Raw genomic sequence first — 24,002 nt, forward strand, 5'->3', positions numbered from 1 at the left:
TCTGGAAAAAAAAATCCAGTAGACAGCCATCAGTCCCCACCTCCGGTTCTCAACTCCCTCGGTCGCGCATGCGTAGTTGGGCACACAATATGAAGATTGAGCAAGTTTGAAAATTGCTGTTAAATTTCATGTTGAGAAGCACAGCTGTATTCAGCATTTAGTCTACTCTTCCACGCTGCCTGGACGTCTGGGGATATGTTGGCTTACCCACACTTTACCACATCACACCCGACGGTCGACTTGCGTACACATTTATACTGCTGAGTGTACAGAGAGGTGTAGGGGGCAAATATAAGTCACTAGCGGTAAGTACCCGGCATTGCTCGGGCGAAAAAGACAGACACACACACATGGACTTACACACAGAAACACAACGACTTAGCGCACGCACACACACACATATGGTGAAACCCAGGATGGATCGTTAGCAGGCCAGCCTAAATGTTTCTAACCGATGGAAATGTTCCATTAGGGGGTGCATGTTTTGCAAGCGTAGAGAAGGGAGGGAATGACCGTGGCCGAGAAGACCTGGAGCTTCGTGCGGAGCGACAGACCAAGTAGCTTCCACACAGCGTAACGCAGCCGATGAAAAGATATGGCGCTCGACTGATTTGGAGTGAAACCTCTGCTGTTAAACCGGAGTCGGTTATGAGCACACTGGCCAGGTATGGGAATCTCTCCAATCTCTCCACAACTGCCGCATCAGCAATTGTGAGTTGTGGGGGTGAATTGTCCGATGGTACATAATACCCAGGCAGGTGCTTACTTTTGGTGGGGCTGATGGTAAGGTCCCACCTCTTAGTGGCAAGCTCCAAGTTCAGCAGCAGTGCCTCCAACTCTTCTTCTGAGTGAGCAGCAATAACCAGAGAATCGGCATACCTAACACGGTTGAGCAATAGATAGCCATCCCTTGACCGCACCCGGGCATCGATCAGCCTCCCATTGTTTCTGTACCAAATGGTAATTCCTCAGGTATAGCCATTGAAGGCTTCACGAACTACGTGGTCAAAAGATATGTTAAATAATGAGGGAGCCAGAGGACATCCCTGTCACACCCCAAGGTGTACAGGGAATGGCTCAGACTCCTGGGCAGGTAGTTTTACCCGGGTCCGTTCACCATCATGAAGATCTTTGATGATCATGAGCAGCTGGTCAGGGACTGGGAAAGCACGAAGAATAACCCAGAGGCCACACCTACAGATGGTATCATAGGCCTTGAGCAGGTCAATAAAGCACATTCACTCACATGCACACATGGACCTACAGACACGCAAACAAATGGACTTACACTGACTGACATGGAGCCATGCACACAAAGCGACTAACACAGACGCCCATGGACTGACACACACAGACACATCGACTCACACACACAAACACATGGACTCACACACACACACATGGACTCACACACGCATAGACATGCACTTTAGATACACACACATGGAGTTACACACACGTACATAGACTGACACACACATTGCCCTACACACACATTAACATATGGACTGTGACACAGACATCTACTTTAGATACACACACATAGATTAACACACAAATCGACTGACACACGTAGACACAAACGCACATTGACTTACACACTCAGATGGAGCCATGTACGGCACATCGACTCATACACACGCATTCACTTAGACACACACACATCGAGTGAAACACACAGGTGTGGACTTACACACACATGTGGACTAACATACACAGCGACTGATACGCGCACAAATGGACTGACACACACAAACACTTGTACGTACGCACACATGGAGCGTTGTCCGTTTGAAAAAGATAGACACACACATGGACTTACACACAGACATGGAGCCATACACATAGAAACCCATCGACTCACATGCACACAAACATTATCATTGTAATATTTGTTAACTTATTTGTTTAATAATAGTAAAGAATAAACCTTCAATTTTAGCGAAAGATGCAATAAAATTGTACTTTACATTGGCGTGGTGACGCCTCGTCCCATGCAGAGCCCGCGGCCTCGCCTAGATTGCCAAGCCAGAGGAGGTGACACATTGTCAGGCTGTGGGCTGGGCCGCTACTCCCACCCCCCTCACCATCTCCCCGTCCGAGGCAGAATAATACTATGTAAGCGTTTTAATAAGATTAAATTCATATCTAAGGACTTTATAGCAGTAACTGCACGCATTGGGGTGGTGGGGGGGAAGAGGACATCACACAGTGAAGAGAAATCGGCAGCGTGATGTGCATATCTATTCCATGTTAAATGCGTAAATTAAAATGTCTGCCGTGAGCTGGAGGCAACGCGCAGCACTTGGTAGGGTCCGCCCCCCCCACGCAATTGTCGTGAGTTGGTACGGTCGATGTCGCGCAATAAGTTAATAATTAAAATAAGAATGGCACTAATTCGTTAATTAAACGACTTTACAATTTACGGACGTGAAAACAGAATAGCCTATTCCCACCACGGGGCTTAGGGCGTAGCAGCTGGCAAATTATTTTGGTCTTAAACCCCACCGTCCGAGAGCCAAATTCCCCGCAAGCGCGAGCGCACGGAGACTTTTATATATAACTAGCGGAAGTACCCGGCTTTGCCCGGGTGAAAAATATATTTCTTAAAAACCTTACATATATATACACAGATACTAAGGTATTGTCAAAGCCCGGTGGGCTGTTTGTACATTTCTCCACCAATAAATATATAAGAGGCTTTCACAAGTCCAAAAGTTGTAGAAAGTGTGGGGTAAATAGTTGATGTCAAAATGTTTCCGAAAATTGTGGTCTCCCCCCCCCCTCAAAAAATAGCTTTACCCCTCGTAGGTATATATACTAACAACACCTTACATACAACAGAGGAAGTGGTATCTATTGACTCTGTAGTAGTATCTACTGACTGTACCGTAGTATCTACTGAGCCAGTAGTAGCTACTGACTGTGTAGTAGTATTTAGTGACTGTAATAACTACTGACCATAGTAGTATTTACTGGGCCTACAGTAGTATCTACCGACTATATACTCGTAACGACTAACTGTATAGTATCTGCTGACTCTATAGTTGTATCCACTGACTATAGTAGTAACTACAAAATCTATAGCAGTATCTACTCACTCTATAATAGTATCTACTGACTCTAGTAGCTACTCACCGTAGCAGTATGTACTGACTGTATAGTAGTATATACTGACTGTAGCAGTATTGACTGACTGTAGTGGTATATACTGACTGTTTTAGTATTTACTATAGCGGTATCTACCAACTCGATAGCAGTATCTACTATCACTACAGCAGTGTATACCGACTGAGGTCGTACCTGCTATCACTACAGCAGTGCATACTGCTGTGTTGGTACCTGCTATGATTACAGCAGTGCATACTGCTGTGGTGGTATCTGCTATGATGAGAGGAGTACATATTGTGGTGGTGGTACCTGGTATGATAACAGCAGTGCATATTGACTGTACTCATCATTCACCCTCACAACTCACCCTTACCACTCATCCTCACCACTCACCACTCACTATTCACCATTCACCCTCACACCACTCACCAACCTCCCTCACCAATTTCCCTCACCACTCACCCTCACCACTCACCCTCACCAATCACCACTCACCCTCACCACTCACCACTAACCCTCACCACTAACCCTCACCACTCTCCCTCACCACTCACCACTCACTCTCACCATTCACCCTCACCATTCAGCCTCACCACTCGCGCTCAACACTCACCACTAACCCTCACCACTAACCCTCACCACTCACCCTCACCACTCACTAATCACCTCTCACAACCGTCACTCACCCTCACCACTCACTCTTACCACTCACCCTCATCACTCACCCTCACCACTCACCCTCACAACAACCACTCACCCTCACTACTCATCCTCACCAATCGCACCCTCACCAATCACCACTCACCCTCACTGCTCACCCTCACCGCTCACCACTCAACCTCACCCTCACCACTCACGCTCACCTCTCACTAATCACCACTCACCCTCACCACTCACCCTCACCATTCACCCTCACCACTCACCCTCACCATTCACCCTCACCATTCACCCTCACCATTCACCCTCACCACTCTCCCTCACCACTCTCCCTCACCACTCTCCCTCACCACTCTCCCTCACCACTCTCCCTCACCACTCCCTCAAAGGGTGATCCTAAAGGAATCTACAACCTTCGATGATTCCTTTGCGCGATTCAAAAAATCGATTCCTGGCGCATAGGAGGTTTCCATTTTTAATTACAGAGTTTTATTTTCATTGTTATGTTATGTTTTAAAGTTTTCAGGAGTTTTTAATTATATTTTAGCCCCGGTCAACGCCGGATATTTCCCATTCGTAGCAGTTTATATCAACTCTGTAACCAACTTATATTAAACGGAAATAAGGCGATTCTAAATGAATCTACAACCTTCGATTCCTTTTCGCGATTCATAGAATCGATTCTTGGCGCGGTCGGGTTTAGAGTTTTAATTACACAGTTGTATTTTCATTGGGATGTTATGTTTTAAAGTTTTCAGAATATTTTAAATGTATTTTTCCCCCGGGCAACGCTGGGTATATCGAGTTTGTACCACAAAGTCGTCGCCTGACAGAGTTGCGTGTCGAGGCCTAGTACCGTGCAGAGCCTCCGGCCTCGCCTAGATTGCCCACCCGGCTGAGGCTGGGTACTGGGGCCGTTACCCCCCCCCCCCCGCGCTACAATAATACTGTCTAATCGCTATAATTTTATTATCTACCGACCCTATAATAGTAACTGCACACATTGGGGTGGGGGGGGAGTGAAGAGGACGTGAAACTTTGATGAATTTACCTCCGAGTCGCGTGTTAATGCGTGCGCATATTTTTTACGGGAATTAAAAATGGCGTCCACCCCGCAGCGAAGGCGTCTACCCATTGCCAGGGGCAACCGCCGTGGTCCGCGCCGGTCGGCAATAGTAAATAAATAAATAAAGCGTTAAATAAATAAAGAGAAATCGCACTAAATCGATAATCGGTCTGATTTAAAGTTTAGAGACGAAAAATCGGAAATGCCTAAGTTTACCGCGGGGCCGGGGGCGTGGCCCACCTGCAAAATTTAATCTCGGCGAACCCCACGGTCCGAGAGCTACATCCCCCGCAAGGGAGCGTACGCAGACGGACGGACAGACAGACAGACAAAAAATGAATTATATAGGTTAGATTTGTATATAAGATTCGCACATTTGTTACAATTGCCACACTTGGGAAGGGGATTTAAACTGGACCTCTTCATTGCAATATGATCACGATTACACAACGGTAACGCCCTCGGTACTTTGTTATCCCACTGTATGTGTGGGTTTTCTGTGGTAGTTGGTTTGCAAATTGTATTTTCGATAACCTAATTCTCGACAGAGGAACTTAAATTGCACTTTTGGCTTATTTGTACAGTGATACATTTGATTGATTTTAATAAATCTTGGATTCTTATCAAGTTGGACAAAAGATCGCTTGTTTCATGTTTCGGATCACCTTTTGCAATTCCGCAATATAACAGTCAAGTTAATTGAACATGGTCGCTGAGTCAAGTTAGATTGCCACGGTTCGTCTATAAGGCCTTTACAGAACCGTTTCCAAATCACAATTTCTCAAGCTGTCGATCTGCACGATGACTTCACGAGCAATTGTACAATATTTGACATCCCTTTACATACGAGTACAGTGATCACCCTGGTATGTATGTTGAACTTCCTTCGCATCGTGCGTAGCCAATCGTGCTAATCAGTTTTTAAACGTAAAATCCGAGCCAATTTTCATGATAGAAAATGTATGTAGTTTATTCTTGATTTAGGTTTGCTGATTTCTGTTCACTGCATTGTTGTACAGGTACCGGCTTTTATGTTTCTGTTTTTGTAATTTTGGTGACCCAGGTCACTCATGCAATGGAGAATATTCAGGTATCTTTGGGTTTGTTGGAGAAATGTTAACTACCTCACCTGGTAATACAGGAGGTTGTGGGTTCAATCCAGACCCGGATGCGGTCTGTATATTTGGAGTTTGCATGTTTTCCTTCTGGTTGCGTTGATCTTACTCCGGGTTTTTCTCTCCAAATTTATAAATGTGTTAAAAGTATTTGGCTGCAATAAATGTCCTCATGATAAGCCACTTTGTTGAGCCATCATGTGTAGCCAGGTCGTTTCTGAACGAGCTGTACAGCTCAATGGGCCTTACCTGGTAAAATAAATAGGAGAAATGGGTGTATCTGGATTGTGCATTTATGCTTGGCTACATTAACCTGTAATAACAATTTTCAAGAATAGTTTTTAGTAAATATTTTTAAACAAAATAAACTTGAAACTTGTGACTCCCGCCCACAGGAGACGCGCACCATTGCCGAGTTGGCCAAGGCAGAGCTGGACGGCATCATGATGCGTAACCGGCCTTTGCGTGTGCGTTTCGCCACGCACGGGGCCGCCCTGTCGGTACGGAACCTCTCGCCTATGGTTTCCAATGAGCTGCTGGAGGAGGCCTTCAGCCTGTTCGGCATGGTGGAGCGCGCCGTCGTGGTGGCGGACGAGCGCGGCCGCTCCACCGGCCGTGGTATCGTCGAGTTCGCTACCAAGCCTGCGGCACGAAAAGCACTGGACCGTTGCACGGACGGCGCCTTCCTGCTGACTGCGTGAGTGCCTTGGACTTCGAATTCAATGTGTGCGGTCAAATTGTAGTTGAATCCAAAAGTTTCAGGGATAAATGCATTCCATTATTTCCCATTGGATTTTGCTATGGCTGCTATGTGACTCGTTCATAGCTATACGATTGACTACATGGTCTGTTGACTACATGTTTTTGTGTTAAGCCGGGTTGGTGTGTGCAAAGTTATGATTGGGCTTGGTCTGGGTAATAAAGGGTAAGGGTTAGTTTGGTCACCGAAAATTTACACTTTGGTCTGTTAGCCGGCTATGTTCCTTTTGGACCATTGCATTTGTCAAGGCATCTCAACCCATGGGCCAGTTTCTACTCTTATCAGCAGCATGTGGCCAGCTGCCACAAAGCTGCATGTATGCCCACCTTTGACTTTAATTTCTCAGTTTTTGAGGTTTATGAAGAATGGCAATACTTTATTTCGTAGCTTGGTGGTTTCTTAATCATCATAAGCTGTGAACTATACTTTGCTAAATGAAGGACTCTCTGAGTTCAATATGTCATGGGTGCATGATGCGACAAGCCATCATCCATCTAGCTCTTAATCGTGAGTTGGTTTTTGCGCTCCTGTTTCCACGGTAGATATCCACTCAGGAGTGTTCTCTTTTGTTGCCATTTTTACGATCAACGGCCGTCGTAAATTCACCTAACGTCCTTCTAAAGTCCACTTAAGTTTCTTAAGTCAATTTAATGTCAGTGACTTGAGCATGTTCTCTAATCCTTCCTTGGCTTTACTGTACGTTTTATTCCAAACATGCCCCCCATGCTTCTTTGTGCACTTTTAGGATTTTGTTCCAAATTCTTTATCCCTGTTTCTGATGTCACAGCAGTTAATGTTTATTATTCACACTCATTTAGGTTGCTTTTCATTAGTAATAGTTTATTCATAAAGCACTCCAGCCTGCTCATGTTTTAATGTTCCGTTTATCATTTTGATTCTCAGTATTATATATGTACGCTGTTGTGTTTTCATTTGTGTCCCTCTGAAGATAACTTCAGTTTAGTGAACTTGTACATGACTTATTTTTCCATATGCAGCCATTACTGTACTGAGTTCTGTAATTTTCTGTAGTTCATTTTCAATGGCTGTTTTCAGAAAAAATCTGAAATTCTTAATATAAATTAGGAAATGCACTTCAAGACACCGACGGATACTAACTCTGTGCCATGTAATTTGCTTGAGGACCCGTTGTGGGATCGACGTAGTAATGGAGGTCTGCGTACGGTTTGACAGCTCGCCCCGGCCCGTGATCGTGGAACCACTGGAGCAGTATGACGAGGAGGACGGGTTGCCGGAAAAGTCCATTCAGAAGCACCCACTCTACCAGAAGTGAGCATTGCCACTATCACCGCCACTTATTTGATGTTTGATATTTTATGAGTTGTCTCACGATGCCTAACTTTTAGTGTTTCAAATCTACTTGCGGACACTTGTGGCTTTCACTCCGCCTTTGCCGCGTGCTCTGCAATATTAGTGTGGGTTTTATTTACTTGGAACACATTTTTAGGAATTGGGGTTATTGATAACCTTTCATGTAAAATTATATTTGCTGTAACCACTCTTATCACAGGGAATGTGTAGACAATGGGTGATCAGGAATACATTCGAGTGAATAATAGTATTTGTTAATGTTTTCTCTACAATGTTTTTATTTGCTTGTTACACATTAAGTGCAACATTTGGAAGCTTTTGTCTTCATAGGATTGCTCTGATGTGCGGTTGTTGCAGGGAACGGGAGCAGCCACCTCGCTTTGCGCAGCCTGGCTCATTTGAGTGCGAGTTTTCAACACGGTGGAAGTCTCTCGATGAGATGGAGCGTCAACAGAGGGACCAGGTGGAAAAGAACATGAGGGAGGCTCGTGAGAAACTGGATGCTGAGATGGAGGCAGCTTCTCACGAGCACCAGGCCATGCTCATGCGCCAAGGTGACCTTTGCACCTCACGTTCATGTCGTTTTACAGTTCTAACAGATATATAAATTACCGGACATCCAGTTTACATTTCTTTACTGTAAGTTGTATGTCCAACGTTTGTTCAGTTTGTACGCTACATTCATCATGCTCGTTTAAACGACAAGCTGAATGTAATAGACATTTTATCTTCCCAATGTGCAGATAAGTCACTCAATCACGACTGACTTGAACACAATTCTTGATTTGGGTAACAAAAATTTGGTCCTGATCAACTAAAGAATAAGGACGCACAAGCTATGTGCCTATCATTTAAATTCTTAAAGTGTTGGGTTGCCTTTATGGAAAGCTGTCGGAGGTATTTAACAAGGGTGATGTCCTGAAATCCGTGATTTCTTTCAGAGTTGTTGCGGCGTCAGGAGGAGTTGAGGCGCTTGGAGGAACTGAGAAACCAGGAGCTCCAGAAGCGCAAGGAAATTGAGATGAGGTCAGTTTACAAACCTGTTTCAGTCAACATAATCGTTTAATTTAACACGTTACTTCTTACCCATGTCTCTTGCAAAAGAAACGTTAGAAGGTATTCGTACATTTAATAATTCTCCCTTGCATTGTATTTGTATTGCATTGACGCACTGATCAGCGTGTGCTTGCTGGGCTCCTGTGAAACATTACATTTTTTAAGATCAGGTAGGAGCCCATTGAGACAATCCATCTTTTCCAAGCGAGCCCTTAAAAAAAAGTTTTTGCGCAACATAAACACCGATTTAAACAAAACAGCAATAGCTTATGGGTTCTAGTGCAAAAAAATTAAGTAAAATGCCTTTTACAGCAAAAAGTAGCTTTTTCCGTGATATCACACAAAATCAAATCCTCTGTATCATCTGTTTTGCAAATATAGTCCATATTTTACAAATTAAGGACTTAACATTTTATACCTAGATGCTTGAAGGGAACCACCATTGTCTAGTGGTATTTCTTATGGGCCAAGTTTCTTGGGTTCACTGGATATAAATTAATTTATATACAGTTTAATCACTTTCTCACTGCAGCAGAGAATAAAGGGTGAGGTTCACTAAATGTGGAAGTCTGAATGAATTTTCTCATGAGCTTTAAGTCTTAGTTGTGTTCGTAAAATAAATGTGAAAAAGAACATTAATGGAGCATGTGACGTCCAAGGTAACAGATTCTTAAGACATTATTGTATCAAGTTATTATTATTATTTAAAAATTGCAAGTCTGCATTTTAGTTATTATCATGCAAACAGTTTTCCAATTGGCTCCTTCATTTCACTTTTTGGGAATCTTTCCGGATGACCCCCAATTTTAGCTTATTCAAATCTGCCTTTGAGATGTTTTACTGTGCTTGACTTAAAATACAATTCAAATTTTGTTGAGATGGAAAAATAGAATGACGTTGCATATTAGGATGAAATTAAATGTCTTAAATGTTTATCTTACCTATAAAAGGCATTCTTTGTCGGTCTGTCCCCTCTGTCCGTCTGCGCACACACGCTCGGGGAATTTTGCTCTCAGACGGTCGGGTTTACGTAGAAAAAAATTTGCCGGGCGGCACGCCCCTAGCCCCGCGGTGGGAATAGGCTATTCCGTTGTCCAATCCGTAAACTTTCAAGTAGTTAAATTCACGTTTTAGTGCGATTTCTCTTAATTTCATTATTTACTTTTGCCGCCCAGCGCGGAACAAAGCACGCTATTGCGCATGCGTGAATCGCTGACAGGAGTTGCCCCTGGCAACGCACGCCATCGGTGGAGGGGGGGGGGATTTCTCATTCGCGTTCAAAATGCAAAAAAATGTACACGCAACGCTGAGGTAAATTCATCAGTGTCACGTCCTCTTCTCTCCCCCACCCCATACTATTATAGGGTCGTTAGATACTAATTTTATAGCGCTTATACAGGATTATTGTAGCGGGGGGGGGGTAGCGGTCCTGCCTCAGCCGGCTGGGCAATCTAGGCGAGGCCGGGGGCTCTGCACGGCACTCTTGTTAGGCGAGTACTTTGTGCTATAGAGTCGATATATACTGCTACTAACGGGAAATACCTGGCGTTGCCCCGGGGGGAAAATGTTTTAAAATGCCTGAAAACTTTAAAGGAAAAGAAAACTCATTGATTAAAAATAAAATAAAACCCAGGTGCGCCACGATTCGATTCTTTAAATCGTGCAAAGGAATCGCAGGTTGTAGATTTCTTTAGAATCGGCCTATTCCCGTTTAATATAAGTTGGTTGCATGTCGGCAAGTATGCTAAACATTTCGAACAGACACACATTCACAAATTTCCCTTTTTTATATATAAGATAGTCAGCATGTACTATTGTAGTGATAGCAGGTACCACCACATTCGGTATGCACTGCTGTGATAGCAGGTACTACCACAGTCGGTATGCATTGCTTTAGTGAAAGCAGGTATCACCACAGTATGCACTGCTGTAATAATAGGTACCACCACAGTATGCAATGCTGTAGTCATATCAGGATTCCACCATAGTCGGTATGCACTGCTGTAGTGATAGCAGGTACCACCAAAGTTGGTATGCAATGCTGTAGTTTAAGCACGTACCACCACACTCAGTATGCACTGCTGTGATAGCAGGTACCACCACGGTCGGTATGCACTGCTGTAATCATAGCAGGTACCACCACAGTCGGTATGCACTGCTGTAATCATAGCAGGTACCACCATAGTTAGTATGCACTGCTGTAGCGAAAGCAGGTACCACCACAGTCAGTATGCACTGCTGTAAACAGCAGGTACCACAGTCGGTATGCACTGCTGTAGTCAAAGCAGGTACCACGACACAGTAGGCTCTACTGTTCTGAAAGTAGGTACCACCCCAGTATGCACTAATGTAATCATAGGTACCACCACGGTATGCACTGCTGTAGTGGAAAGCAGGTTGCCACCACAGTATGCACTGCTGTAATCATAGCAGGTACCACCACAGTCAGTATGCACTGCTGTAGTGATAGCAGGTACCACCAAAGTCGGTATGCACTGCTGTCATAGCAGGTACCAACACAGTTGGTATGCACTGCTGGAGGTAAAGGAAGTACAGTAAAATATTGGATTGCGAGCATAATTCGTTCCAGAAACGTGGTTATCATTGAAAGCACTCTTATATCAAAGCGAATTTCCTCAGATGATTCGTTCCACAACCAAAAAATCCTTTATTCATATAAAAATGATTAATACAAAATACCTTTTTTATATTTTTATTATTTAATATAAAGTAATCAAATTTATTAATAAAATGTATTCGTGGCTGGTGTGAGGGAGACGAGGAGAGGAGGGTTATTGTGTAGGACGACTTTCACTTGCAGTACAGTTACTAAAGAACAGTTACTACACTTGGACACAATAAAAAAATGCTTTACGCACACACACACGTGGTCACAACACCATAGTAAATAGTATACGCTCGCACGGATGTTGACTATACGAGTGAGGCACACCATCTGAGACCAATCATGGGAGACAATTACCCACAATCCCGCAGCGAGAGCGAGACAAGAACCAGTTGTGATCACATGACGCTCGGCAGACAAAGCGTATACGTACTACTCGTATTGCAAGACCTCACTCGTTTATCAAGTTAATATTTATTTTAAAATATTGCTCGTCTTGCAAAACACTCGCAGACCAAGTTACTCGCAATCCAAGGTTTTACTGTACGACCAAATTTGGTATGCACTGCTGTAGTTAAAGCAGGTACCACCACAGTCAGTATGCACTGCTGCAGTGATAGCAGTTTCCACCACAGTCGGTATGCACTGCTGCAGTGATCGCAGGTACCACCACAGTCGGTATGCACTACTGTAGTGAAAGCAGGTACCACCACAGTCAGTATGCACTGCTGTAGTGAAAGCAGGTTCCACCACAGTCGGTATGCACTGCTGTAGTGAAAGCAGGTACCACCACAGTATGCACTGCTGTAATCATAGCAGGTACCACCACAGTCGGTATGCACTGCTGTAATCATAGCAGGTACCACCACAGTTAGTATGCACTGCTGTAGTGATAGCAGGTACCTCCACATTCGGTATGCACTACTGTAAACATAGCAGGTACCACCACAGTGAGTATGCATTGCTGTAGTGAAAGCAGGTACAACCACATTATTTACTGCTGTAATCATAGCAGGTACCACCACAGTCAGCATGCACTGCTGTAGTGATAGCAGGTACCACCACAGTCGGTATGCACTGCTGTAATCATAGCAGTAACCACCATAGTCAGTATGCACTGCTGTAGTGATAGTAGATACTGCTATCAAGTTGGTAGATACTGCTATATAGAGTTAGTAGATACTCAAACAGTCAGTATATACCACTACGATCAGTAAATACTGCTACAGTCAGTAAATACTACTATACAGTCAGTAGCTACTACTGGCTCAGTTGATACTACTGTACAGTCAGTAGATACAACTACAGAATCAATAGATACAACTTACTCTGTTGTATGTAGGGTGTGTAGGTATATATACCTACGCGGGGGTAAAGATATTTTTTGAGGTGGGGGGTCGACAATTTTCGGAAACCTTTTGGATTAACTATTTACCCCCCACTTTCCATAACTTTTTTGACTTGTGCAAGCCTCTTATAATTTTGTTGGTGGAGAAATGGACAAACGGCCCACCGGGCTTTCATAATACCTTAGTATCTGTGTATGTATAAGGTTTTTAAGAAACGTTTTGAAATCTATTTTTTGCCCGGGCAACGCCGGGTACTTCCTGCTAGTCTTACCTACATACGTCTTTTTGTCTGTCTATCTGTGTGTGAACGCACCTTGTGACACTTTTAACTCACAAACTGTGGGGTTTACGTTTCAAAAAAGTACCCAGATACCACGCGATAAGCCCGGGGGTGAGCCAGTGCTATTCGTATTTCACATCCGTCAACTTTGAAGTAGTTAAATTAACAATGTATTACTATTAATTATTATTTTACAATGCTGGGCGCTCGCTAAAGTACACATCTGCGCATGCGCGAGAACGCTGACCCGTGGTTGCCCTAGCAACCCACACGCGATCGGTGGGGGCGTGGAAAAATGATCATTCGTGTTAAAAATGCAAAACAATACACAATGCTAAGGTCAATTCTTCACAGTGTGATGTCCCCCCCCACCCCAATCTGCAGTTACTACTATAGAGTTGGTAGATGCTACTACCATAGTCCGTAGATACTACTGTAGAGTGGGCAGGGGGATTGTGGGGGGGTTGCAGCCCAGCCTCAGCCTGCCAAGGTGCCACCTCAGCCGGCTGGGCAATCTAGGCAAGGTCGGGGGCTCTGCACGGAACTAGGCCTCACCATGGTACTCTATTAAATTAGTAATTAACTGCTATAGAGTAGGTAGATACTACTGTAGAGTAGGTAGATGCCACGAGTCAGTAGATACTACTTTCGAGTAAATAGATACTACTATAGATTCAGTAGAGTCTATTTGCTACTGTAGAGTTGGTTGATACTACTGCAGTCAGTAGATACCACTATGGTCAGTAAATACTGCTGCAGTCAGTAGATACTACTGTAGCGTTAGTAGTTACTACTATAGAGTCGGTAGATGCTACTGTAGAGCCATATACTACTGTAGAGTCAGGTATGACTATAGTCACGATATACTACTCACTCTATTGTATGTAGGGTGTGAAGGTGTTTGTTCCATGCAATCTGCTTTGTCTCAATGTAATTCCCGCTTGGATCTCTCAATTTTTTGTGTGTACGCTTAAACTTTTTCGTTTAACTTTTACTGCCCATTTGTAATTGTCAAAATGAAAGAAAATGTTCCACTGGGCACATTGGTATGTTGTTAATGTAGATGTTTGAGAGGGTGGAATTTCAGCTGTGAATATGCCGTGTGCACTCGCAGACACGAGGAGGAACGCAGGCGGCGCGAGGAGGAGATGATCCGGCGCCAGCGCGAACAGGAGGAAATGCTCCGTCGCCAGCAGGATAGCTACCGCATGAACTACATGGAGGGCGCCGTGAGTACCCAGGTCGCTTGCCGACCCATGCAAGAGCCAAGGCTGGGCTCTCGGTGACTCCGTATTGGCATTCGTTTAATTCTTCCAGTGCCAATGACAATTGATGTTGCAATGCATGTTCTGTTTATAATCACATAAATATCACTTCTCACCAGGAATAGGGTCTTAAGGGACCAGCATTCTTTAGTTTGGTACAGATTTGCTTTGCACACGTGCATCAAATGGTTGTTTTTCCCTTTAATCACTTTTAATGAAAATGATTTGCTTTCATAATATAACAATGTTCATGAACTAAATTTAAATTGAAGAATTACTGATTTGCTACAAGGGTTTTTTTGACAATTTAATATTCTGCCTGTGGAGTTTGTAAACTTTTCATAATTTTCTGATTTCTGTTTGTATGTGTCAGCCTGTGAATGCCAGCGCTGGAATTTACCCCATTCCAGTGCTGATCATGTAGAGACCAGAAGGTGCTCCTTGCGTAATTGGCAATGTCTACTGTTGCATTCAGCCTGTTCACTTCAGAAAGAGTGCACTCAGTCAAAAGTTGGTTTGATTATCTATATTGTTCGAGCTAATGTGTTTAGTTCATTGAAATTTAGTAGAATTAATTTATTGTTGCCAATATTTGGAACATAAACACTGCAAGGTGGCTTTTTTTATAGTCACGTAAGAAACAACTCCAAACTTTGATACCCTGTAAATGAATTAACTAAATCATGCAGTAATATTGTGTAATATATAATTATTTAAATAGGAATTTGAATCCTTGAAAAGGTGTAATTTTTATATGACTGATTGCCTTTACAATTTTAAACGGGTGTAAATATCAATATTAATACACGTTATATAGAATAATCCATAGATGTAGTTTGTGTATATAATGGTATCTATACCTAATTTACAATATGGAAATTAAGTGTCGATTGGCAGCATATTGTTGACATCGGCTTGAGTTGCATATTTACCAAAGCCTGTACATGAGTAACCAAAATATCCTCGGTTAAGAATGTGTACAGCTTCTCTGGCATATATTTCTTATCCAAGTATTGGTCGTCACGAGCATACACATGTGCATATCGTGAAATTAATTAACGCAAATCTGTACTCACAGTGAATACCACAAATGCATTCCTAGCAAATCGTTTTGCACATGAAAATGTAGAGCTGAGAAGAATTCCTTTTTCAGACCCATTCTGGTGAGAACACTTGTAGAAAATGTGTCGCTGTTTACAGCACATGGAACATTGTTGAGAGACATGCCTAAAATCTAACTTGGATGATTGTTTTCTCACAGGATGATAAGTCCATTTTCACTGAAGGTTATGGAATGCTCCAGCACCAGCTACATAGTTCCCAGGCACGTAATGTTGGGCTCCACATCATCAGGCTGTGGCTATTAAGAACCTAAGATTGCTGTGTTGGACGCCATCACACTGCATTCTCATGGGATACTAAACATCACCTCAAATATGCAAACACTCTTTGGAACTTCAATGCTGTATTACTTTTGTTCCCAACTTTACTTTGTGGGACATTTAATTTAAACAGGTCTATTATTAATGTATTATGTGGGTGCACGAGGTTGTGCGCATCCTTAATGTTTGAGCTGCATATCTCTTACACATCTCAGCGATGGCATGTTACCTAAAATATTCCTCAGGTCATAGCCCTCATGGTAAATAAATAGTACCATATCTAAGGGGCATTGATGAAGAGTGATGCAAGTATGTAACAATACCATAATGCTTCGGGTATCTGTGAGAAAGTTATTACATTGTGAATAACTTTACCTAAGGCTAGCCACAATTTTTGCGGTTTACTGTGACAGAAAATGGCCAGTGACCCATGATTATTGCAGGTAAATTGTGAATGTCACCTAACCAAGTGACAGTTGATTAAATTCCTACCAGTAACAGCTTCAGGTGCACTGACATGTTAAACGCATGAAGTTCATTAAGAAGCTTATTAAGAAGAGAAAAAAAAACTTGAAATATACGTAATATAGTATAAATGTCATTATCTGTAATGGTTATCATCAATCTCGTTCGGCCATGCTATTTTCTGCAAAGGTCAGCCTGAATCATCGTGGTATATGCGAGTCATGAAGAAAATAAGGTTCTTGTGCACATTTTGTGCATCGTGGAGTTTAATGCATGCGCACATGCGTTTATGGGTGTACACGCATACAACATGCATGCGTTTGCAAATACCTAACTGCTGCAAACAATTTGGTGGTACACCTCACCACTGCGTTGATGATGTTTTGCAAGTTCTACTTTTTGTTCACATTGGGTACGGAAACTTCTTTACTGTGGTCCGGGACATCACAGACCATTGGAAGTTTTAAGCACTTGTTTTGCTTGCTCTTGTGGGAGGGGTTAAGGAGGTGAAAGAATTCCCCTCCCAGCAGAGTGATTGAAATTAGTCAAGTGCTGCACAGTAACTGGCAGGAGCTATTGTGGTGATTGTTTCAGGAGTAGGCTGTAAAGCTGACGAATTGTAACTAATTCTGTCATCTTAATATTGACGGAAGCTGATGAGTATTTTGAAGATCGGTGATTTGTAAGGTCCATTGTGTTAGGATTGATAATGCTCAAGTGCTTAACTTGTCGTGACTGATTAGCACGGTTGACTACGTATGGTGCGAAAGAAGTTCAACATAAATACAAAATGGATATTCAGTTATTTTGCAGCGATTGGATTGATAACCTACTTCGCATCACATCATGCATGAAGTAGAAGATGAGCATACCATTTGATTTAAGCAATTGTTCAATATTGACACTAAGATTGAAAGTGTGAATGCAATTGCTCTCTAGCATTCTGTAATGGTTACTTATTATAATTATCCAATGAAGGCAGCATTTTAGGAAAAAGTTGTACCCCCAACCGAAAACCAGGCAAATTGAACAAAGGGTTGCTATACTTGGCGATATTATTGATGTCAATGAAACCTCGTAATGCAAATTATGTCATTGTGTGACATCGTTCAACTTGACATAATTTTATGATGTCAAACGCCACATGCCTCCTCCCTGCCCTCTTAATAACGTTGTGACTTGTGATGTCGGCACTTCGCGTGGCATGCTTCATGTTTCTTGTGCTGCAGTTAGACACCCAAAGCTGGACCATTGCACAGCAGGTAGATACTCAAAAGTTTATCCCAGAGCTGTGTGTACACATGGGAGATGTCTAGGTTAGTGACCAGGTTTCAGATGTTTTGGCTTTGAAAGTCCTGCACAGCTTGTTCCTATATAAATTATTTAAGAACAATTTGGTTTATGTCATAGGTGTTAACTTGAAGCCATTGCTAATCATGCTTCTCACTTAGCAAAGAGACTGCCTGTGCAACAAATACCAATTAGGACTGTTATTCCAGCCAAGTGGCTGAGCACTAGTGATTGGTTTGCAGTCGGGGAAGGTTGGTTGCGAGCTCAAATCTGGGTTGGGGTTTTACTTTGCCCATCCTTCCGGGGTTAATAGTATCACCTTATGATGAAGTCGCCAGTGGTTTTATGGATATACTTGCCCCCGTCATAGAAATGTAGAATTTATATCACTGGCCGAGGACTGTAAATTGGAATTGAGCACCACCTCAATGCTCATTTGAGTATTGAATCACTTTGACTTTAGATGTTTGTGTAAAGTCAATGTTGGTTATTCATTGCCAAAACTGGTTCAGACCGATGAGCTGGGAATTGCCACCGGTTTGGTGTCACCCAAATTCTGGATTTAACAGAGATTGGCAAGGATACAACTTGGACTTGGTGCACTAATGTTTGGTGAGCACTGCTAATTGGATTTCTGAATACAGTTATGGTTTTGAAGAGATGTACTTGGAACTTTTTTCACACCGTACATAGGCATCCGTGCTAATCCGAGGTGTGGGGGAAGGACAACAAACTAAGCACACAGTGCATTGAATAATTACCCAAAAGAGTGATGACATTGTTTTGCGTTAATTCATATTTTAGCATTATTATTTTCTTTCTATAACACTAACCTAATTTTTGTTCCTGGGTAGTAAGTGTTATTTCGTAGTTGCTTATGCCTAAAAAGTATATAAAATGGCTATTATTCCCCACAACCCTTTCTTTTGTGACCAGGACAATTATATTTTGATATTGACCTCTTTTCAATGAGAAAACAGGCGAATTTGTGTCTTTTCATTCACATAGTCAGAAAAACAAACCATATAAATCAAAATTAACATTTATTTATACTAAAGTAATACAAAAATGATGACAAAAGATTTAGAAGTGAGTAGTTTTTCAAGATTTACGATTATACTGTAAATCACTTTCACGAATCAGCCCCCAAATATAGTCTCCCATCATGTTCTCATACTGTCCTTGGTAGCGGCATTCAAAGTCCAGTATACAGTGATACCTCGGTTCACGAACGCTTCTGTTCACGAACAACTCGGTTCACGAACAGAAAAGTTCTTAAAAATATGCTCCGGTTCACGAACTCTGCTTCGGTTCACGAACAGGAGCCGCGGCCATTTTAATGCTATTTCCAGGCTGTCACATGGTCGTGACTTCCTGTAGGTAGATCGTGGAGAGAAGAAGAGACAGAAAGAAGTACTATGAGTACTGTGAAGACACTTTCAGTGACTTTTTGCTTTTTGGTGTGCTTTTTAGCACGTACAGTACTGTACTGTACTACTGTACTGTACAATACTGTACTTACTGTATTGTACAGTTCACCCGTTTGAGTGCTTACTGAAGTCATCTCAAGCAAGGTTAGTGTTATCTCTTTATACATTACTATACTGTACAGTACTAATGTGTATTGTAATTTGTTTCATATTTTTGTGCTTCAAAAACCAAAATAAAGGTCAGAACGGATTAACCGGATTTACATTGAACCCTATGGGAAAATGTGCCTCGGTTCACGACCAATTCGGTTCGCGACCAGAGTCGGTTCACGAATTAAGTTCGTGAACCGAGGTATCACTGTATCCTGGTGGAAGCGCTCGCCTTGCTTCTCCTAGTACGCTCCCATGTACTCCTTGAATTTATCAAGATGAGCATCAAGGATATGGACTTTGAGCGACATTCTGCAGCCCATTGTGCTGTAGTTCTTCACCATAGTCTTAACCAGCTCCACAGTTTTCGACCTTGTGATTGCCCAGGAAGCCACGAACCACTGCGACAAAGCTGTTCCAAGCCGCTTTCTCCTTACTAGTGAGCTTTTTGGGGAATTCATTGCACTCCATGATCTTCTTTATCTATGGTCTAATGAAGACACCGGCTTTGACCTTTGCCTTAGCTTAGGGAAGAAGTCTTGAAGGTACTTGAAGGCTGCCGACTCCTTATCTACAGCACCGACTGTTTTATAAGGCCCAATTTGATGTGCAGTGGTGGCATCAGCACCTTCCGGGGGTCCACCAGTGGCTCCCATTTGACGTTGTTCCTCCCCACAGAGAACTCGGTCCGCTGTGGCCAGTCCCGCCTGTGGTAGTGCGCCTTGGCGTCCCTGCTGTCCCAAAGGCAAAGATAGCAGAGGAAACTCGGTAAAACTGCCTTGGAGACCCATCAAGAATGTCACCATTTTGAAGTCTGACCTCCCAGCCGTACTCGTCATACTTCAAGACGTCCAGCAAGGTCTTGATGCTGGTGTAATCCTCTTTGGGGTGCACCGAGTGAGCCAGGGGAAGAGACGGCTACTTGTTAAGATTATGGAGCAGCACGGCTTTGAGGCTCCTGGATGAGCTGTCAATGAAGAGGCGCCACTCATTCTGGTTACAGGCGATTCCGATTGCCTCGAACAGACTGGTCACATTGTGGCAGAAGCAGAGCCCATCTTGATGGGTAAAGAAGCTGCAAAAAGGTTGGTGACGCTTCCTCTGATCTGCAACTTGCACACTTTTATCCAACAAGTTCCACTGCTTGATCCTAGACCTCAAAAGCTCTGCATTGGACTTGGTGAGACCAAGATCTCTAAACAAATCGTTGAGGTCTTTTTGGTTGGGGTAGTATAGATTTCTCTCCTCAGCTCCACCTCTGAAATTGTCATCTGGATCTACAACTTCTTCCTCGCTCTCTGCTCTCTTCTAAAGACGACTGCTCTCTATCCGGAGGAGTGGGTACGGGGAGCTCATGGCAGTGTGGCACCGGGGCGATCGATGAAGGAAGGTCCAGATACGTGATAGGTGCATTCTTGCCAGTCCGACGTTTGGAATGGTCCACCATGCAGAAGTCGCATTTGCTTGAGTGGTCAGTGGGTTCCTGTCAAATTCTTTGGATAGTGAACTTCATGGCTCTCTTTTCCCCTCTGTACCATCCTACAAAAATACATTATTTCACCCATGACTAATGTGTAAGAGATTCTCGCAACATTTTTCATGTATGTTTTCAATAACATTGAAAATTGTAAACCATTTTAAAATAAAAAACTTTTACAATGAAATTTTTTTTTAAACAAAATTTGTACCATAAAATTCCGAGCAACAATTGTCCATCTTACCTTCCAGTTTTTTTGCATTGCTTGCAGGTGAAATTAGGTGCCTAGGGTTTGTCTTGATCCCCGACAGGCATGCCGAAATATGCCTTGTAGGCCTCGCACATCTCCGCAGATGCTTCCACAGAGTACTTTTTCGCTCATGTCTCGATAAATTGGCCGCAGACATAGAAAAATTCATCTGCCGGGATTCTTGTAGCCTCTTGATGCCATCTCAGAACAATGCAGATATGTATCCACTTAGGCAGCTGGAACTAAACTGAACTGGTGGGCTTAAGGCCCCTGTATGTGTACTACTATTTATATTACTGGAAAGTTCTAGAACATTCTAGAAGTTAGTTACTCCAAGTTTACTCAGCACTGAATCTATCTGGAATGTTATGGAAAAATGTAAACTTCAAAATATCACTGTCCTGGTCACAAAAGCAAAGTTTGTGGGGAACAATAGCCATTTTCTGTACTTTTGAGGCATAAGCAATTAGGAAATAACACTTACTACCCAGGAACAAAAAAACATTTGTTACACAGTGTAATCAATCCTCTTTCCCCTCAATATTTGTAATACAAAGAGTTACCAAGTGTTTATAATGAAGTGCATTTTTTTACACTGGCAGATGTATGATTACTGCTGTCTCATAATGTTCAGTCTTTTGTCAATCCACTGCTAGATTAAGACCTCCCCATGCCATGTCAGTCTTAGGTGTTGTTTGCTCATATTTCATCAAGTTGGTTTTATTGGAAAGGGGGTGGGTGGTGGAAAATGACCAGTTCTGATACTGTTCACTGTGGTCAAGAATCCAACTTCATTAGTCAAGTTACCCATAGCGTGCTTTGCTAAATTCTGCGCCACCCCTTCATTTTCACGCACTGTAAACACAGGCCCTTAATTTCCTTTAATGCATACACACACTATTGAATAAGATAGACAGCTCTATTTGTGAATACAGATGTACACATTTTATATATTTTTTTAGTTGTATTAAACATGAAACGGTTTCCCATCAGATCTTGTGCAGCAAATCTACAAGTCTGAGTTAATATTTTTCAGATTTTGCCTGTCGTGGAAAAGCTTTGTTTATAATCGTCTTCTCTCAAGCTGTCTTTGAAACTAGGGGCAGGTTTTTGCACTTAAAAATGTCGGTGTTGCTTATTTTATTTGCATCTCAAAGATGTTTTGTCATCGGTGAATGTTTGTGTTTTTTTATGGTATATTTGAGCTGTCTACAAAATGGCAGTGATGGAAAACTTGAACTGTGAACAGTGCGTGGGGGTGCCCACTTGTATGGGAAATATGGGGTTTGGGTATCAAGTTCTCAATTTTAAGAATACAAATTTAGTCAAGGTGACTTCTATTAGATCAAAGAGTGACAAAAAATATGCTCTGCATGCAGTGAAAATACACATGCACACATCACTGGCAAAACACTAGACTGGGCACGGGCTAGTGTGCTGTGCACCGAGTAGGGTTTGCTTGTTTGAGTGGAAGGTTGCCGCAAAAAATGTGGGTTGAATACAAGCATCTATTGCCAAACAGACAAAAGCGCAAGGGGTGTTAGGCTGATTTTATTGGTTTAGATGAAAGTCATTTCAGACTTTCAATTTGAGTTTTTGTCAATGTGTAGACATGCGTTTCATATCCAAGGATAATGTCCATGTTGGTTCATTTTTATAATAGCGTGATGCATGTCCTTTTGTAGTGTTATTTTGTTATGGCAGTGCATTTATTATTTTTACCTATCTTTTCTCCCATTAACTTCCACAATTGGACATTTTGCATCATTATCTGAGGTGGATTTTTACATTTCTAGCCTAGAAAAACAATACTCTACCTAAAACTGAATAATGCTTCATGTAAAGTATAAGATGCCTTTAACAGTTGTTTTTAGATGCGATTTTTACAAAAGGAAGACTCCATTTCAACCTTTTGGAGGTGGTGAATGAGCCTATGAATTGATTTTCATTTACAGAGAGAAGGCGAGATGCGTATGACTGATTTGGGGGCCCGCAGCAACATGTCCATGACAGGTGAGTGAGAGTCCAGACACGGGACGCTGTGCTCTTAAATACACGCTTGTACTACTCCACTGGACACGCATATCCATGTCCTAATTTGTTGGAAATGCAGGTCATTAAATAAATTAGATGCTTTTAATGAGGCATTCTAGTGGATAACCTTGTAAGAATTTGTTCAAAGTCTTTTAAGGCCAGCATATAACAGATAATCTATTTTGTGATTGGAAAAAGCCGAGCACAATTATTATAGTCGGCCAAATGAAATAAAGTTTTGTCAGACATCGCCAACCAAGCTTTGTGGAAAAATGTGAACAGAACACATTGCAGGAGTGAAATTCAATTAACCTTGCATAGGACTTTAGCAGGTTGCGAGATTCCTGGATTCACGAGTGTTTATGCATAAACTTGGCTGTAGGCTATCGTCATCTGCACTTGATGATTTTGCTTTCTATTACAATTGCTGAATTGTAGGTATTTGTTTAAAAAAACTTAAACGTGTTATTAATCTGCTGGCTTAATACCAGGGAGAATATTGGATAATGGGACTAAATTGAGTTTGAAATATAGTTTTGCTCATGAACTTATGTTCCAAAAATAGATTCTGTAATTTGAATGATGTCATTACCTATCAAATTGAGAATAGCACAATTGGGAATGGACATGGTATAGTGTTCCAAAAGTAAACATTCTTCTTGTTGCTCTGGCTGTACCATGGTTTAAGTGTGACACACGTGCCAAGAAGCTCTTACACGTGTTCCCAAATAGCTATGCAAGCGAGCATAAATGTAATTTCAGTTATAAATATTTGAAATGACTTAACACCATAATCGGAAATTCACAATAGTTTTATGTTTTAATTGGCACGCTGAAGTGTGTTTTTGAAGAGGCATATTGTCTATGACAGGGTCATATTTAATGAAAATATATTGCATTTGTTGTA

The 24,002-nt window shown here is 42.3% G+C and overlaps 1 protein-coding gene across 4 annotated transcripts in view; it reads left to right on the forward strand.

The window, feature by feature from the left end:
• Nucleotides 1-24,002, forward strand: part of LOC144948529 (paraspeckle component 1-like) — a 95,435-nt gene that overhangs the window by 4,972 nt on the left and 66,461 nt on the right. For 3 of the 4 annotated variants that reach the window (XR_013640172.1, XR_013640171.1, XM_078878104.1), the window contains exons 2-7: nucleotides 6,345-6,646; nucleotides 7,904-7,999; nucleotides 8,399-8,595; nucleotides 8,983-9,067; nucleotides 14,467-14,581; nucleotides 23,017-23,074. Coding sequence is in view for 2 of the 4 variants with exons in the window: in XM_078878104.1 (XP_078734230.1) it covers nucleotides 6,345-6,646; nucleotides 7,904-7,999; nucleotides 8,399-8,595; nucleotides 8,983-9,067; nucleotides 14,467-14,581; nucleotides 23,017-23,074 (853 nt within the window). In the remaining 2 variants the exon portion in view is untranslated. Of the gene's footprint in view, nucleotides 1-6,344; nucleotides 6,647-7,903; nucleotides 8,000-8,398; nucleotides 8,596-8,982; nucleotides 9,068-14,466; nucleotides 14,582-15,878; nucleotides 16,020-23,016; nucleotides 23,075-24,002 lie in introns of those variants that run through there. The other variant, XM_078878106.1, reaches the window with a different exon arrangement.

This window comes from Lampetra fluviatilis, chromosome 49, assembly GCF_964198595.1.
Source record: "Lampetra fluviatilis chromosome 49, kcLamFluv1.1, whole genome shotgun sequence".
NCBI lineage: Eukaryota > Metazoa > Chordata > Hyperoartia > Petromyzontiformes > Petromyzontidae > Lampetra > Lampetra fluviatilis.